Genomic DNA, 17,215 nt, shown 5'->3' with positions numbered 1-17,215 from the left:
TCCGGCACTTTATGACCGGATCGCAGAAGAATTGGGTGAAGCTTCTGGATGCTGCTCAACTGTGTTTCAATTCACAAAAGAGCTCAAGTACCAATAAAAGCGCTTTTGAAATTGTTACCGGACAAAAACCGCTACTCCCACACACAGTGAACGCACCAAACATGTCAAAATCTCCTCGGGCTGCTAGCTTCTCAAAAGAATGGAAGCAAAATTTGGAGATAGTGCGGAGCTATCTTGTCAAAGCCCAAAAGCGGATGAAGAGGCATGCTGATCAGAATCGCCGCTTTGTTGAATACCAGGTGGGAGACAAAGTGATGGTCAAAATCCCAAAGCGGTACTTGTTTGCAGGGGTCCATGACCCTCGCCTATTGCAAAAATATATTGGACCCTTGTCCATTGAAAGGCGCATTGGGAAAGTTGCATACCGGGTGGATACCCCAGCTTGGTGGAAAATCCATCCTGTTTTCCATGTCAGTCTCCTGAAACCTTTTCGGGAAGATATGGAGGATCCTTCACGAAGCCAACTCACAATACCAAGTATTCGAGGCCCCAATTCAATCGGAAAAAGGCGTGCTGAAGCTATTCTTGATGATCGAGTGATTCACGCCTCAAGAAAAGATCACCAGGAGTTCTTGGTGAAATGGTAGGGATGTGATGTAGAGGAGAATACTTGGGAGAGGGGAACAAACCTCAAAGCCTACAAGAGCCTAATTGATGATTACCTTGCAAGGAAGGCGCCGAGGACGTCGCCAACTCAGGTGGGGGAGAATGTCATGGGCGGCTTTCCAACTATGCCCCATGACCCCTTGGACGTGCCCCGTGGCGTCCTGGCCAGCCTCCCAACGCCCGTCGCCACGGTCGGCCCCGTGGTCTTGGCAGCTCCAAGTGACAAGCGCGCATGTGCCTCTGTCGCCCCACCGATAGCCATCGCCAGCGCCCAGCCACAGGCAGATGCCAACAGCGCCGCGCGCGTAGACAATGCCGCGCGCGCAGACCCTGATGCTAAAGACAAAGTTGCTGCCAACGGACTTGTTGCTGCTTTGTAGAAGACTAAGTCCTTTTCATTGTAAATATAGAGTAGTTTTGCTGCATTTTCTTTAAGTGTGATTTTTCAGCTTTCATAGGTCTAGTCATGTAACTTTGGTTTATTTTTTTTAAACATTATTAAGGGGGACCAAGCAATCAAAACTTTCAAGCAAGCAAACAATTCTCTGTACCGGTGTCTCTCCCTCCCCGACACCGTCTTATTTTTCTGTAATAGCTTTCATTCAATGCAATCAAACTTTCTTTCATTCTCAATTCTCTTTTCTGCTCTCTTTCAGTTGCTCATGACATTGGTTTTCCCGTACGGCACTGACAATCTAGTCTAGCGTACGGAGGGGACCTCAGTTGGCGGACAGCAACCGTACTGATATCGGTTGCTTAGCCTTATGTCGCCCTTCCAAGAAACTTCAGGAAGGCGCCGCGTAACAGTAGACATGAAGCACCATGGAAATGATTAACGCATCCCTTGCACAAAAGGATGATACTGGTTAAAACTATACATGTTCTTTGAAAGTCATATGCTCGTCAAAAATGACTTGAACGCAAAAACAAAACGCACTAAATGACTTCATATATACATCGAAACTCACAGCAAAAAACATTAAAACTTTTAACAACTTGGCGTAACTCGTAAGTCCTCATTATTGTTATTCCTCATATAAGTTTTTAAACCACTCTGCAAATCACCAAAACAAAAGAAAAATTATCAGTACAACAAATGTTTGAGCAAGAAGGGAGCAGATCAATGCGAGTCAGTGTATCAAATCCTCCTAAGACATTACATCCAATAGATAATTTCTATGATAATCATCTATCACTCGACTACAGGAAAACAGAACATAAGACAATAGAATCAACTAAATTCTAGATAAGTACAATTGCTTTTTACACCTTCACGTAATTCACTAAAAATAACCAGAGTCGTCGTTGTATTGGTCTGTGATGACTTGTGCAAAATTAAGAAGCATACAATACAAACCATATGAAATAAAAGCTTAATTCACAAAGTGGACAACAAAATAACCAAAAGATGGAAACTTTGATAACTTTAATGTAGTGCACATCTTGAAGTGGGCCCTGGTCCGTCAACGCGTCTTTTTCGAAATATAAGTCGATCGGCGATGAACTCTGCTGTACACAGAAAGTATCTTCAGATGTCGTTCCGATGGAAATTCTGTGGTGAGTTTCATAGAGTTTAAGCGGAGAATTTTCAGAATGGAAGGTCAGATAAATCGTTGAACCAAAGAGATTAAGAAGAGGATAAATATATTAGATGGAGACATCGGTATGAAGAAGTGGAAAGGGCTGTTAGCAAAGAGATATAATTAAGAGAGGGAGGTTACAACTTATAAACTGGCTAATTAAGAGACGTGACCTTTGAATTTACTTAAGCACATAATTTGACGGAAAAATGAGGGAATGGCAAAAAATTAGATAAAAAGATAAATATGAATTCTGATATATATGACTTGGCACCTCTCCTAGGCTAGGATTGCCATTTATCTTTTTCTCATTTATTTGGCATTTTTCCTCATTTCCCACTTATTTTCCCTTATTCTTTCTATATACTATATAAGTAGACTCCTATCCTTTTGCACCGTTTCTAAACATATTCTTTCAGTTACAACTTCTCCAAGCTGTTTTATTTTTGACAGAACAAATTTGTCCAAAAGCATTTAATAGTTTAGTTCTTTTTTCTTTCCATGTCTTCTAATATTCCATGCTAAATAACTCTTTACCTCCTTCACACTACATCACTCATTCGAATTACTAGGTAATGTCAATCATCTCAAAATTTTCAAGTTTATAACTTTTCACTTTGGTTGTTTATAATATATAATTTCCTACTAGTATTTTTGTTTTCCCTTTTTTTGCATGTGGTGATAAACGACGGAGTAGTGTGCATAAATCCATGGGAAATACACAGAGAGGCATATAGTACAATGGAATTAACAACTTTATAGCAGGTGTTGTCACTATTTCTATGCCTCTGGTCTTTCTCTTAGGAAATTGAAGCCTTTATATTTGTTTTGTACTGTGATGATGAAAGATGTCTGCCTTTGGGGATTTACAAAATCTACGAGACAACAGTTGAGTCTGTAGGGGGAAGAAGAGGAGGCGTCTGAAGTTGTTAAAATTAGGGTATAGGTTAAATAATTTTAAAAATATGGGTATAGGTTAAATGGGGGCGACCAAATAGGGCGCCCCGTGCAATTTTTACTGCTCAAATCTACTCCCAGTCACTTCAAATTTAAATTTTGAGCTCCTTTTGATATTTTCAATCAATTGGAACAACACCCAATCCAAACAACTCACAAACTCAAAAAATCCTATTTTCGAAAGCAAAGCTTTAAATGGCCTTCAATGGTGGACTTCTACTCTTTAATTTTCTTACATTGCAACCAGGTAAAACAGGGGGAGAAGCTGTAATGACGGACGGACCCTTGAAACATATGTAGAAGATGTGAGAAGAAGAGAGAGTGAAAGCAATAGTTGTAAGAACACATATTTAACTCCATAACTTTTAAAAGCAATGGTTGTAAGAACACAGATTTTGAGTATGCGAGTACTTTTAAAATATGTACAATATGAGTTAGATCGGGTAAAACTTAAAAACATAGGTCATTTTTTGTTATGGTGTGAAGTCACTCGTATTTTCTTGTAATTCTTTCTTGTCAAAATTGTAATTGAGGGAACTAATGCGAAGACTACTCGCTTTGGGTTGGATTACTTGTGTATGTAATCTTGCTAACCATTTTTTTCTTTTTGTTAATTGATAAGTTGGTATTTTGCTAACTTATGCATACCTTTTTCTTGAGTTTTAAGGTTTTTTAAGTAAGATTTAATAGCTTTAACTAACTTAATGTGATTGATTTTAGGTGTGTGAGCTTAAATGATATAGTTGATGAAAGAGTGGATCAAAAAGGATGAAAAGAGGTGGAATTTGGAGCATAAGATTGAAGAAATTGAAGATTGAAAAGTGAAGAACAATGTCTCCACGAAGGTCAATTGTGGAGCCAAAACTAGGGGTGCAAAAGTGCATGAAAAATGTTCTAAGTCGGGAAAATTTGGAACAAAGTCTGCCCAACTCCACGATCTTGATCATCTCCACGAACTACTGCACGATCTTAAAGGGAATCTGAAGCAAAGAATTCTGCAAGTTCTTTCCAGCTCCACGATCTGAATCGTGGAGCCATTTCAACCTACAAACCAGGCCACGAACATCATCGTCTCCATGAACAAAGTCACAACTGGACACCGTAGGGGCACTTTTGTCAAATATAGCAAACAATTATAAACAGCAATTTAGGTCAACTTTTAGGCATCTTTGATCTTTTTGAACGTGGGAGAGTAGCTTTTGGAGTTTTCATTTATCTTTATATTTTCTTTCTTTATTATGGTTAGTTAAGCTTCTTAAGGTAGGATTGGGAACCCTAAGTGTGGTTATGTTCTTGGATTATTAATATTAGTTCTATATTTGATTAAGTTTTGTGTTATCTAATTACTTCATGCATTATTGATTGATTTTGTGGTTGCAAACACTAAATTCATGCCTATTTTGCTTGTTAATGTATATTATGTACCGCCCCGCATATTTTTCGACCAAATTTGCCGCCTAAAGGGCTGCAATCCGAGCCAAACTTGGCTGCCAAAGACCAGAAGGTCTTTGCACATGGAGGCAACAATCTGCCAGGCTGTCCGGGCCCTCATGGAGGCCACACTCTGCCAGAAAAGTCACATGCAGCACAACTGGGAAGGACCACAACCTGTCTGGGTGAACATGGGAGCAACTCACTGCCAGCAAAGGCATGTGTTGTGCAACTGGGTAGGACCACAGCCTGTCTGGAAAATCATGAAGGCAAATATCTGCCAGCAAGAACTGGGGCACAGCAGCTGGACAAGACCATTGGCATATGGGTTGCCAACACATTCATGGAGATCATATGATTCCAGCAGCAGTGCACCACAGCTGGACGGGTCCACAGCCAGCCTAGCTGCCTGTGGACATTCATTGTATATATAGACATGTATATGCCTTGTTAGAGGGCAGATCTCTTTACTTGTATTTCCTTCTTTTGTATATGAAGTAAACCCGAAAATTGGCCTTGGCCTCCAATATTTGTCTGTCTTTCATTTAGTTATCTTTCAATATTTGAGTTTGTGTGATTGCCTTGGTTCAAGTAAGACATTGTGCTTATTTCTTTGTTAGGACTTAAGCAAGAGTAGAAGTCGAGCTATCTTGTTGTCCTCACGGAGCCCTCAGAAAATGGTCATGTGACAAGTGATATCAGAGCGAGATTAATTGACCATGGCAACAGATGGAGATAATGATAATTTAGACAACATTCGTGGGAGAGACGAGTCACCAACAAAGAGACAGAAACCAAAGAAGAGAGGGACGAGCAAAGCCCTAGATCCCGCCATAGCCATAACAAGTGAGGTGTCAGTTCTTGAGCTACCCCCACAACAGGTTGGCCATGGTGAAGATTGTGAGACTTCTACCTCCAATCTCTTAGGCGTGAGAATGGATCTCACCGAAGCCGGTTTAGATGCTTTAAATTGGCACATGCAAGTTGTTGAACACAACTTTAGCTCGCTTGAGTCTACTACCCTAGATGGACTAGGAGACGTCAAAGAGATGTTAGATCAAGCGACGTATGAGCACAAGGAAGGACTGACCAACCTTGAGCTTAAGCTGACTGAGGTTGTATCGGCATTGCATGGGTAAATTGAGGCCCTAAAGCAACAATTGTAGGCAGCAAAGTTAGACAATAGCACTGGATATGTAACAGTGCATGAAACCAAAATCGAGGGCCCAAAACCGAATGAGTTTAGGGGCGAACGAAATACTCAAAAAGTAGAGAACTTCATCTGGAATATGGAAGACTACTTTGAGCACCTTAGCATCGTTGATGAGGCTTCCAAGATCCAGGCATCAACGATGTATCTTGCCAACACCGTCATGCTTTGGTGGAGGAGGAAGAAAGAAGACATGGAGAAGGGAACTTGCTCCATCAAAAGCTGGGAACAGTTCAAGTTCGAACTGAAGCGCCAGTTCTACCCCCAAAATGTTATCAATAAGGCACGGAGGAAGTTGAGAGAGTTCAGCCAAACAACTTCCATTAGTGAGTACGTGAAGGAATTCACTAAACTCATTCTGCAGATTTCGAACTTGACAAACGATGACTTGCTATTCACTTTCATAGATGGCCTTCAAAACTGGGCCAAACAGGAAGTGCAGCGGCGTCAAGTCCAAGACGTCGATGAAGCTATCGCGGTGGCTGAGTCCTTAAATGAAAAAAGGATAGAAGCCACAAAGGCAAGGGACACCAACTTCAAACCGGATGGAGACCATGGATGTCGGGACAAGGGCAAGCAAGTTGCTACCCCAGACCACGATTCCAGACAAGAAGGCAACAAGGCGTCTCATTGGCGCGACCGGTATAATCAACGGAAGAAGGAAGTTGGTCCCCGCAATGGTTGTTACATCTGCAAGGACACTAGTCATGGTTACAAGGATTGTCCTTCTTTGAAGAAACTCGGTGCCTTAATTGTGGCCGAGCGGAGGATAACAGAAGAGAGAGTCCAAGATGATGAACAAGCCGAAGCAGAAGTTCAACAATTGTCGGGCATATCTCATCTTGGCAACATGATACTGGGTGTGGTAGTAGCCAAAAATTCTGCTTTGAAGCAAGCTTCCCAAAGGAAGCATGACATTGCCAAACTAGTACACTCGTTGGGCGACGATGTGATTGGCAAGGAGCCCCAATCGAGATAGCCAGGATCTCTATTCGTGGATGCAAAATTGAACGGTCAATCTGTCCGTATCATGTTGGATACCGGCGCGACACACAACTTTGTGTCCGAAGCAAAGGCTAAGTCACTTGGCCTTGCGTTTGGTCCTAGCAGTTCTGTGCTGAAGACGGTAAACGCCAAATCCACGAACGTGAAAGGAGTTGCTTGCAATGTGCATCTCAACTTAGGTGGCAGGGAAATGTGAGTTTCTTTATCGCTTCCTTGGATGTGTTTGATCTGGTATTGGGGCTAGACTATTGGGATGAAGTAAAGGCCTTCATCTGCCCATATCTCAACCAGATCTACATTTATGACCTGAAGGGTCCATATGTGGTACCGACAGTTCGGGTGCCACAAGTTGTTAGTCAGTTGTCCGCGATTCAAGTCATGAAAGGCTTCAAGGAAGAGGGAGCAACGGTTTTGGTAATCGGGATAAAGACTAAAAAGGTCAAGGTAGACGAAGCCTTGACTCCATGTGATCAGCAAGTCCTTAAGGAGAATAAGGACTTCATACCGTAGGCGAAGCCACCTGCCATGGGTCCGTACATGGCACCTCCAAAGTTAGAGGATTCAAGGAAGCAACCTGAAGAGTTGCTTGGTTTGGGGCATGTCAGTCCGTCAGAGGCACCTTGTAGAGACAAGGGTAATATGGAGCGGAGGCAATCTAGCCAACCAAATATTTTCGTAACTCCTTCGGTCGTCGACAAGGAAGTCGAGGTCATTATTAACCATCGGGTGATACAAGGAGTAGGTTGGGCAATTCAAGCGCCCAATTTCTTGTCCGTTGGAAGGGGCAACCGCCAGAGGAGGCATCGTGGGAAAAATATGTGGCGCTATGGCCATTCAAATATCAAGTTCACGATTACTTGAACTATTGTGGCGCCGCAGTCGTCGCCATTTCAAGTGGGGGAGTGTGTACCGCCCCGCATATTTTCCGACCAAATTTGCCGCCTAAAGGGCTGCAATCCGAACCAAACTTGGCTGCCAAAGACCAAAAGGTCTTCGCACATGGAGGCAACAATCTGCCAGGCTGTCCGGGCTCTCATGGAGGCCACACTCTGCCAGCAAAGTCACATGCAGCACAACTGGGCAGGACCACATCCTATCTGGGCGAACATGGGAGCAACTCACTGCCAGCAAAGGCATGTGCTGCACAGGTGGGTAGGACCACAACATGTCTGGGCAATCATGGAAGCAACTATCTGCCAGCAAGAACTAGAGCACAGCAACTGGACAAGACCATTGGCGCATGGGCTGCCAACACATTCATGGAGATCACATAATGCCAGCACAAAGCAGTGCACCACAGCTGGACGGGTTCACAACCAGCCTAGCTGCCTGTGGACATTCATTATATATATAGACATGTATGTGCCTTGTTAGAGGGCAGATCTCTTTATTTGTATTTCCTTCTTTTGTATATGAAGTAAACCCGAAAATTGGCCTTGGCCTCCTATCTTTGTCTGTCTTTCATTTCATTATTTTCCAACCTTTGAGTTTGTGTGATTGCCTTGGTTCAAGCACGACATTGTGCTTATTTCTTGGTTAGGACTGAAGCAAGAGTAGTAGTCAGGCTATCTTGCTGTCCTCACGAAGCCCTCAGAAAACGGTCCTGTGACAAAGCGTACTTGTAAGTTTTCAACTTTAGAAACTGATTTCACGACTGCTTTCCTATTACATATTGAACTTCAATTAATTGGTTGTTTTAGGAGAGAACTTGCTTGACAATTGAAATTTTTAGAGAGAATTAAACGGAAGAATTTCTAAGTAGGATATTTGTGGAATAAACAGACTTTAAAAGGGATAATACAGGAGTAGAAACCCACAACTCACACTCGTGCTTTACTATATAAGAGGATGACTATGAAACTAAACTAAGTTAAACTATAAACACTACCCTCCTCTTATATAAAGGTTCCCCTTTAAATTATAAGCCTCATTCTTCTTTTTTATTTGCTCGAAAGCATCCATATGGCATATAGCAGAAATAAAAGAGACAAAATTTGTCACTGCTGCTGCTCGGGAAAAAAGAAGAAAAAAAAGTGTAAACAATTACAAATAGTGGCAAAACACTGCTTGTTTACGATGTCTCCTTTCTTCACATGTTCCACTTGGATTCACGTTCATTCTCCTTTTCGCTCAATTATAAAATCACGTAATAACAACATTTGAAAAGTAAAGAGCTGTTATCCAGATTCGTTGCCTATAAACTCAGCAAACTGTCCCAAACTTCTGCATTATTATGTAAATTTCATCTACTTCTCTTATACTTGCTGCTACTAGAGTCAAAACTCATTTAAAGTACTCAATTCTCCAAGAAGATAAGAAAACAGTAACAATAGTAATATCCCACTTTCACATTAGATTGGATCATCTGCTGAATGATCCTTTCACCACATTCTGTCAATTGAGGAAGCGAGAAAAACATTTAGAGATGAAAACGTTCAAAGCTAGGGGAACAAAAAGGATCACATAGGAAACAATAAAATTAGGTTGCAGGTAAGACGGTCTATATGGCCTCCAGAGCCTGAAGAATATCAGCTTTCAAGTCTTCAAAGTCTTCCACTCCAAAGCTGAATCGAACCAAGTTGTCCAAGATCCCATACTTTGCTCTATCTGACTGGCTAAGATCCCTGTTTTCAAAATGATAAAGAAAGTTTATCCACATTATCCAAGTCCGATAATTTGTTTTGGTTTCTTTAAGAATGTTTTTCCCAAGAGTCATTTGATCCAACATGCTGGACAAAGGCAGATTCAGGATTTGAACCTGATGGGTTCAATTTTTAAGGTTCTTAGCACTGAACTCATTGTACCTTTGAAATTATGATTTCAAATTTAATATTTGCTGAAATTTTAGTGGCTTTTTACGCATATATCGATGTTGTTCAACACTGGGTACAGTTGAACCTATTGAGTAAAGGCCTCATCCGCCTCTAACGGTGGATAGCTTATACATCCAACTAATAAAACCACATTACTGTTAGCACCTTCTAGTATATCAATCCTTGGTGTCACATTTATTGGATATCCAGAGTCTCCATAAACATGCTTTGTCAAGCCCCGGAAAAGGGACAAAGGAAAAAGGACATTGCCAGCCATATACAGAAAATCGACATACCAGTAAGACATTATTGCTGGTTGATCCACAATGCTCTCGCAGCCTCCAAAAGATGGAGCAATATAAGGAATTTTCAGAGCATCAATGAATTTTGCAGTAGTCAGCAGATCCCCATCAACCTAATTAATAATATAACCTTCGGATTAACCATCCAGAATATAGGACTTAACAAGCATAAATTTGGAATACATTGTAAAATACAGACCTCAAAGCTGACCACACCACCAAAACCAGTCATTTGTTTCTTTGCCAGCTGATGTTCTGGATGACTCTGTAAGCCTGGATAATAGACACATCTCACCTGCAACTCAATTTTCTTAGATATGATAGCAGTTGGAGCATGGAACAAAGAACTGTGAAGCAAAGAAAAAAATACAAGGCAACCACAACACACAGATGTACAGCTAAATATTTATGGTATAGACAAAACATGGAATATAAGCAAAAAAATAAGAGGCAAGCAACTTTGAGCCAAACAGAAAGGAAAAAACGAGTTTTAAGAAAAACTGGCAAGAAGAAATCCTTTATCAACACTGACCGGTTTTTCTTATCCTCTTTATTCATTTATCTTTAGTTTCCTCTGTTCTCTTTGCAATTGTTTGTGTATTTTGCCACGGAATGAAACCAGCCAAGTTGCATTTACAGTGAAAGAGCATCATCTTGGTTAACAAAAGAAGTGAAAAAGTAAATCAGAATCACCCCATCCCGCAAAAGAAATGAAGTTTTGTGATACTAGCCGCGGGATCTTAAGGTGCAAAAGAGGAGACAAACTTCCAGTTTACCCGGCCTTGCTACAACTAACAAATAAAGGAAGAAAACAGGAGACTGGAACTTCTGCAGTGGCCACTTTCCATATCTCAATTATCTTTCACACACTTTTAAGGTCAAATTAGCTACATACAACCTACAAAAATAGACTATGATGTGTGTCTATTAGGCTCCCCCTGTTGCAAATTATTATATCAATACACATTAAATAGAAGCTTGTTTATTTCCTCAAAGATACACTTCTCTTAAATTCTTTTATTTTTTCCCTTGAGAATTAGTTTAGGCAGTTGTACTCTGCTACAAATGTCGAATCCAAACCATGCCCAACTGACATAATTACTGAGCGCTTAGAATACCTTGGGATGAGCCTCTAAAATTTCGGCTATCCTTTGCGCAGTTGAGTTCTGTTGCTGTACACGAAGATGCAGCGTCTTCATACCTCTGATGATCAAATACGCAGCATTCTGATACATGGGAGAAAACCGAATCAAGCTTCAACAAAATACAAGCTAAAACTGAGCCAATACATATCTTTCATCCTTTATACACAATGCCATAATACCACAACTACTATCTAGAGTCCATTTAAAAGAAAAATGCAATTTCCCATCCCAAGGATTAATTCTCCTTTAAAATAGTGAGGGTTTCAGGATGAATACTAAAGGGTTATCCAATTCGGAGGCACATGGAATTGAAGATTAGATTGGATAAATTTCATTTGGACCTTAATCTTGCATACCAGACAGGCCCATATAGCATAAAATGCCTGTGAAATAAGCTAAGTTGCTCGGACTCGGGTATCCGATACGGGCACAGATCCTGAGTGCCGGATTCGGCAAAATCTAAATTTTAAGATTCGGGGGTGCGGATCCAGATATGGAAACGGATGCGGAGATTCGGCTAAAAAATTCAAAATTATAAAAAAATAGAGCCATAAAGAGAAAAAGAAAGCCATTCAAGGCCTTCCACCAACTCTCCATCTATATCGCTGCTACTGTCTACCAGAAGTCCGAACTCTGAATACGACCCCCTGAATTCTTGGTTTTTTTGAAACACAAAGCAGCAAATATGAGACAAAAGTACTACAATATTGAAGGTATGTCATTTTTCATATTTTAAATCTGTTTTATTTTTAGTTTTGAGAAATCAAATCTCAATCCCCCCCAAATTTGTCGATGGACTCAGGTCAAAGTATCCAAAGTTAGTTGACCGAATCCGGGACGTATCCCGCTCCCGCTCCCGTCCCGTGTCGAGACGGGTGCGACACCAAAAATGAAGAGTCTGCGCAACTTGGGAAATAACTCGAGCAAGACTTCAATCAAGACTACTCACCGGATTGATAGCACCGCCCAGGATATGATGCAAGTTACGAACTACTGAAACTAACTTATCAGGTCCACTAATGCAACCTGCAAGAACCTGCAACAAATGCAATAGCATAGCATCAGTCTGACGAATTTTAGTTGTGCATAGTAGTTTGAATTGCTATAAACATCATTTTGACGCCACCATACATCGTTGTGGCCACCAATATATTTTGTTGCAGAGTGCACAACGAGGTCAGCCCCTAGAGCAAGGGCCTTTTGGTTAAGAGGAGTTGCAAACGTCCCATCTATGCAAACCAATGCTCCATTTTCATGGCAAAGCTTTGATACCAGCTCAATGTCAACACATCTCAGAAATGGATTTGTTGGAGACTCGGTAAAGAAAAGAGTCACCTGTACCGGACAATGTTCCAGTCATTGGGGATATCTTCAGTTATTCCACAAATATAATTCAAAACAGTTAATGCAATAAGCAGCATACTGACTTTCTTCTGCTTTAGGACCGACTCTAGAGCTCCAATATCAGCTGGGTCAATGACTGTGGCCTGTACTCATAAAGGAAAAGAGACTATCACTACACAGCATAAAGGTGCGAACCATTTCAGACTTGGATATATAAATTATTCATTAGAAAAAAAAAAGTTATAGCCCAATGATTCAGTCAAGAGCTGTTTCCGGAGAGAAAACAACAACAACGAACACAGTGTAATCCCATAAATGGGGTCTGGGAGGGTAGTGTGGACGCAGACCTTACCCTACCTTATAAAATTTAGAGAGGTTATTTCCGATAGACCCTCGGCTCAAGGAACAGTGGAGATAAGGCAACAAGTAGCAAACAATAGTAACAACAATATATTAAGGTAACGGGCACGAATGACACAGTAAATTTCCGGAGAGACTTTCATGGAAATTTGAATTTATTTCTACCGTTTATTTTTATGAGTACAGCTAAGCCAACTTCTCAGTTTTGAATTCAATTTTCTTCTTGTGTCAAGAAATCTTGGCATACACTATGCTTCAAACTTCAAGCATCTTAAACATGTGGAATAGTTAAATACCGTGATTCCCATTTTAGGCAATATTGTCTCAATAAATATCCGGGTCTTTCTGTAGCAATCTGTTGTTGTAACAATATGTCCACCAGCAGGAACCAATGCCAACAACATTACAGTACTCGCACACATTCCAGATGCCATTAACAAGGTTGATTCAGCACCCTCCAGTGCACTGTTGCAGTAGAAATAATGCATTACCACTTAGCTATCAAACACAAAAGAAACGGAGAAGGGAAAGGAAAATCCTCTTAATTAACTCACCTTATCTTCTCCTCTGCAACAACAGTAGTGGGGTTTCCATAGCGACCATACTCAAAACTTGCATGTCTTTTCTCCTGCAAAAGTATCGTATATAGAAATCAAACCAAAAATTCAATTCAGCTAAACCCAAAAGCAGAGGCAGCTTTATGGGTTCAAGTTCGGGATTCTACCACCACACATCTGATTTATTGGCTTCGAAATCAATTGTTTGTACTTATTTAGTAAATTTTTCAACACTTGGGTCCGAGCCAAAACTACTGGGTTCAAGATGAACCCATATTTTACCCACTACATCAGCCCGTGCCCAAAAGATTATGTTCTTGGCATTCTCTATTAGCAAATACAACGATACACTAGTACAATATTACTTATCACCAAAAACAAATTATACACTACTATAATATTTCACATGAGCTAACTATTGACCAGAACATCACTTGCCTTCCCTAACTGATACGGCACACCTTTTCTGGTGTAAACTCTACACTGGACTTACCTAGTGAACCTATTTCATAGGTCATACACCACAAAGAAGTAAAGGCACTAGAGCAAATGCAAGAATAGCAAATACCTTGAAATCAATGAGCTCAGAAGTCTTCTTGAAGAAATAAGCAGACGTATTAACCACTGGAGTAGTTATTGCATCAGTAACAATACCACGTCCTAACCTCTCACCTGTGAAAAAACAAATCAGGTTATCAAAAAACAAAAAGAATCAACAAATCAATCAGCTACGCCTCAATCCCTATATCCCCTCTTTTCCAATCTTATAAGAGCCCGTTTGAGTTAGCTAATTAAAAGTAGCTGATAACGAATAGAGTTCAAAAAGCAGGCAGATTGTGGTTTGAATCCCTCTCTTTCCGTTGATGACTTGATTTTTTTAAATGTGGTTTCTTTCTTTCTTAAACCTCGTGTCTAGCCAAACTGCTTCAAACTGATAATAAGCATTTGTGTAAAAGAAACGCTGATAAGCACTACAGCAGTATCTAGTATATATAATCAGAAATATTCAGAGTAAATCCACAAAACCAAGGCATAACACAAAATAGAGACAAAATTAGACGCACGACTTTCTACAAAATACAAAACTAGAAGAGCATTAAAAGTATACCGGCATGTATAGCGATACTTCCATCAGAACTCAAAAACGAAGAATATTTTCCGCGTGTCAACTCCTCAATCTGTACATTTCGATCATCACAAGCCGGATTTTCATTTTCCACCACTACCGTCACCTCCTCCTCATCAACAGGAGCAACGGCAGCAGCGGCGGCGGCTGAGGCATCAACGGCCTTAGCCGCCGCCGGAGTGAAGTCAGGAGAACCGCGGTTGTTCGACCAGGAAGCCGCAACGACTTGTGCAACGCCGATGTTGCTGCAGTTTCGACGAGCTTTGACGCTCAGTTGCCGCACGAAGTTTGGCGGAAACCTAAGGATCAGAGAAGACATGCCACCGTGAATCGACGATCCGTGATTTAACGAGTTTGCCTTACCGGAGAAACGGACGCCGGAGGAGTTTTTTGGAACGTCGTTGTGACGTGGAACGCCGCCGGCGGAGAAGTCGGCGTCGGAACGGCATTCGAAGGATGGAAATGCCCTAGCTGCAGCTGCACAGCTTGAAACGGCCATTGGATTTGTGATGAATTTGAGGGTTAAAAGTGTGATTTCACCGGCGGCGCCCTCTGCCTTCTCTAAAAGAAAATGAGAGAGGAGATTTTAGTTCAGAGAATCAATCACCAATTACTAATCACGCGAAAAAAAGAAAAGGAATGAGATCCCAGCGAGTTGAGATATGTCCTTTTTTATAGTAAAGGGATTTGGACGGAACCGGAAAATGCCGATTATAAGCCCTACAATGACTCGAAAGTCAATAGTCAAAGACTCAAATCATACCACAGTGTTTAGAGCACAATTGTTGAGTATGTGGATTGATTCTCTACGTCTCCTTTTTTTTTTTTTTTGGGTCCAACTTGAGCTGATGTATAATTATTTATCCTTCCTAATTTATGTTGCATATTTTTTTTAGTATGTTCCCAACTAAAAAAATGTCATTATTGTATATTTAAGAACAATTTAGCATTAAATTTTTTATTTATAGCTATATAAATTTATATGGCCTGCTTCGGATTACAATTTTATAAATTTGTACGTTATCAAACAATGCCACATAAATTGAGACATGAGAAGTCTAAAACAATGTCACAAATTACAGAATTTTTTGCTCAGTCAAATAACCTATATAAATTAAGACAGGAGGAGTCTAAACCAATGCCACAAATTTTAAATAATTGTATTTAGTCAAACAATGCCAAATAAATTAAGATAGGAGGAGTCTAAAAATTTACTCCCTCCGGCCTAGTTTATTTGTCTACTATTGACTTGGTACACCCCTTAAAAAATAATAAATAACATGATAATTTTACTATATCACCTATAATTATTACTATTGAAAAACTAACTTTGATTGTTATAAATAAAAATATTTGTAAATAATAAGGGTATATTAGGTAGAAAATAATAAATTATCCATTGATTTTTTAAACTGGCAAGTAAAAGTACACATTTATTTTTAGTATAGTGGACAAGTAAACTTAGACGAAGGGAGTAGAATGATATGTTTATACACTGATAATATATGCCTAAAGTTACATATGTATACCACTAACGATTTTCTTAGTAAGAATAGAATTTCTTCGCCCTTAACTAGAGGTTTTATGTTTGAACTATATAAATGTTAAAAATCTTGGTATGAAGTGTTATTCCCCTTTAATAGGCCTTACACAGATACCATGACGATAATGTGAAGGTGAGTATAAAATACCTCCCACCATATAATTGATTATATATGTCTTAAAATGATGTTAGTTCCACTTAATATAAGAATATGGGGTAATAGTCGTTCACAAAATATTAAGAGCTCATTCGGATTGGTTGAATTTAAGTATTTTTTAAGCATCAAGTGTTGAAAAGAAGATTTTAAGTGTTGAAACTTATTTTATGAATAAGTAGTTATACGTTTTGAATATTTTTCTTCGAAATAGTATTCTTGCTTATTTCGATGTTCCTCGATACAGAAGAAAGTTCTCGGGTATTATTAAATATGAGACTACAGAAACACATGTAGTCATAAAAAAAGAGGATTTGGACATTAACAGATGGATGCTATAAATTCCTCTGAAGAATCATAAAATACCGTGCGGCCATACAATTATCACGACTTGAAATCTCAACCACGGGACTGTGATGGCGCCTAACATCTGCTTGCTAGGCAAGCCAACTCTAGTACAATAACAACAACATACCCAGTATTATCCCACACCTTGGGGTCTGGGGAGGGTAATGTGTACGCAGACCTTACCCCTACCTTGTGAGAATAGAGAGGTTATTTTCAATAGACCATCGGCTCAAGAAAGCATAAGCACCACAATAATGAAAATATAGACAAGAAGGGATAGTACCAAAAAGTCATATAAAAGCAGAATAAAAACAGCAAGACAGTAAGGTGATCAACAATAAAAGAAAATAACGGTTAGTCATAAAAACCTACTACCAACAGAAAGCGAGACTGTGCGTCAATACTACTGTTATGAATACTCTAGACTGCCTATTCTACTACCCTAATCCTCAACCTCCATACCTTCCTATTAAGGGTCATGTCCTCGGTCAACTGAAGTTGTGCCATATCTTGCCTAATCATCTCTCCCCACCTCTTCTTAGGTCTACCTCTACCTCTTTGTAAGCCCTCCAATGTCAACCTCTAACACCTCCTCATTGGGGCGTCTATGCTCCTCCTCCTCACATGACCAAACCACCTAAGTCGCGCTTCCCGCATCTTATCCTCAATAGGGG

The 17,215-nt window shown here is 40.1% G+C and overlaps 1 protein-coding gene across 1 annotated transcript; it reads right to left on the bottom strand.

Annotated features, from left to right (window-relative positions):
- Window positions 1-9,132: 9,132 nt before the first annotated feature.
- Window positions 9,133-15,313, bottom strand: LOC107771605 (cystathionine gamma-synthase 1, chloroplastic-like). Its single transcript, XM_016591013.2, has 11 exons — window positions 14,479-15,313; window positions 13,939-14,042; window positions 13,368-13,441; window positions 13,110-13,278; window positions 12,537-12,596; window positions 12,241-12,444; window positions 12,059-12,145; window positions 11,083-11,190; window positions 10,164-10,259; window positions 9,959-10,077; window positions 9,133-9,473 (listed from the first exon to the last, which is right to left on the bottom strand). Exons 1-11 carry the CDS (start codon window positions 14,993-14,995, stop codon window positions 9,350-9,352), a joined length of 1,662 nt encoding a protein of 553 aa, XP_016446499.2. The 5' UTR covers window positions 14,996-15,313; the 3' UTR covers window positions 9,133-9,349.
- Between the last annotated feature and the right edge of the window lie 1,902 nt (window positions 15,314-17,215).

The sequence above is a fragment of the Nicotiana tabacum genome, chromosome 14, assembly GCF_000715075.1.
Source record: "Nicotiana tabacum cultivar K326 chromosome 14, ASM71507v2, whole genome shotgun sequence".
Lineage (NCBI taxonomy): Eukaryota > Viridiplantae > Streptophyta > Magnoliopsida > Solanales > Solanaceae > Nicotiana > Nicotiana tabacum.
This window is presented reverse-complemented; position numbering and strand designations above follow the sequence as displayed.

Excerpts from the sequence above, each read along its gene's own strand:
- LOC107771605 (XM_016591013.2), bottom strand. The coding sequence starts at position 14,995 with ATGGCCGTTTCAAGCTGTGCAGCTGCAGCTAGGGCATTTCCATCCTTC. Across the intron at positions 13,442-13,938 it reads CTGAGCTCATTGATTTCAAG|GAGAAAAGACATGCAAGTTT; the intron begins GTATTTGCTATT and ends ATACTTTTGCAG. Across the intron at positions 13,279-13,367 it reads GTTGCAGAGGAGAAGATAAG|TGCACTGGAGGGTGCTGAAT; the intron begins GTGAGTTAATTA and ends CTACTGCAACAG.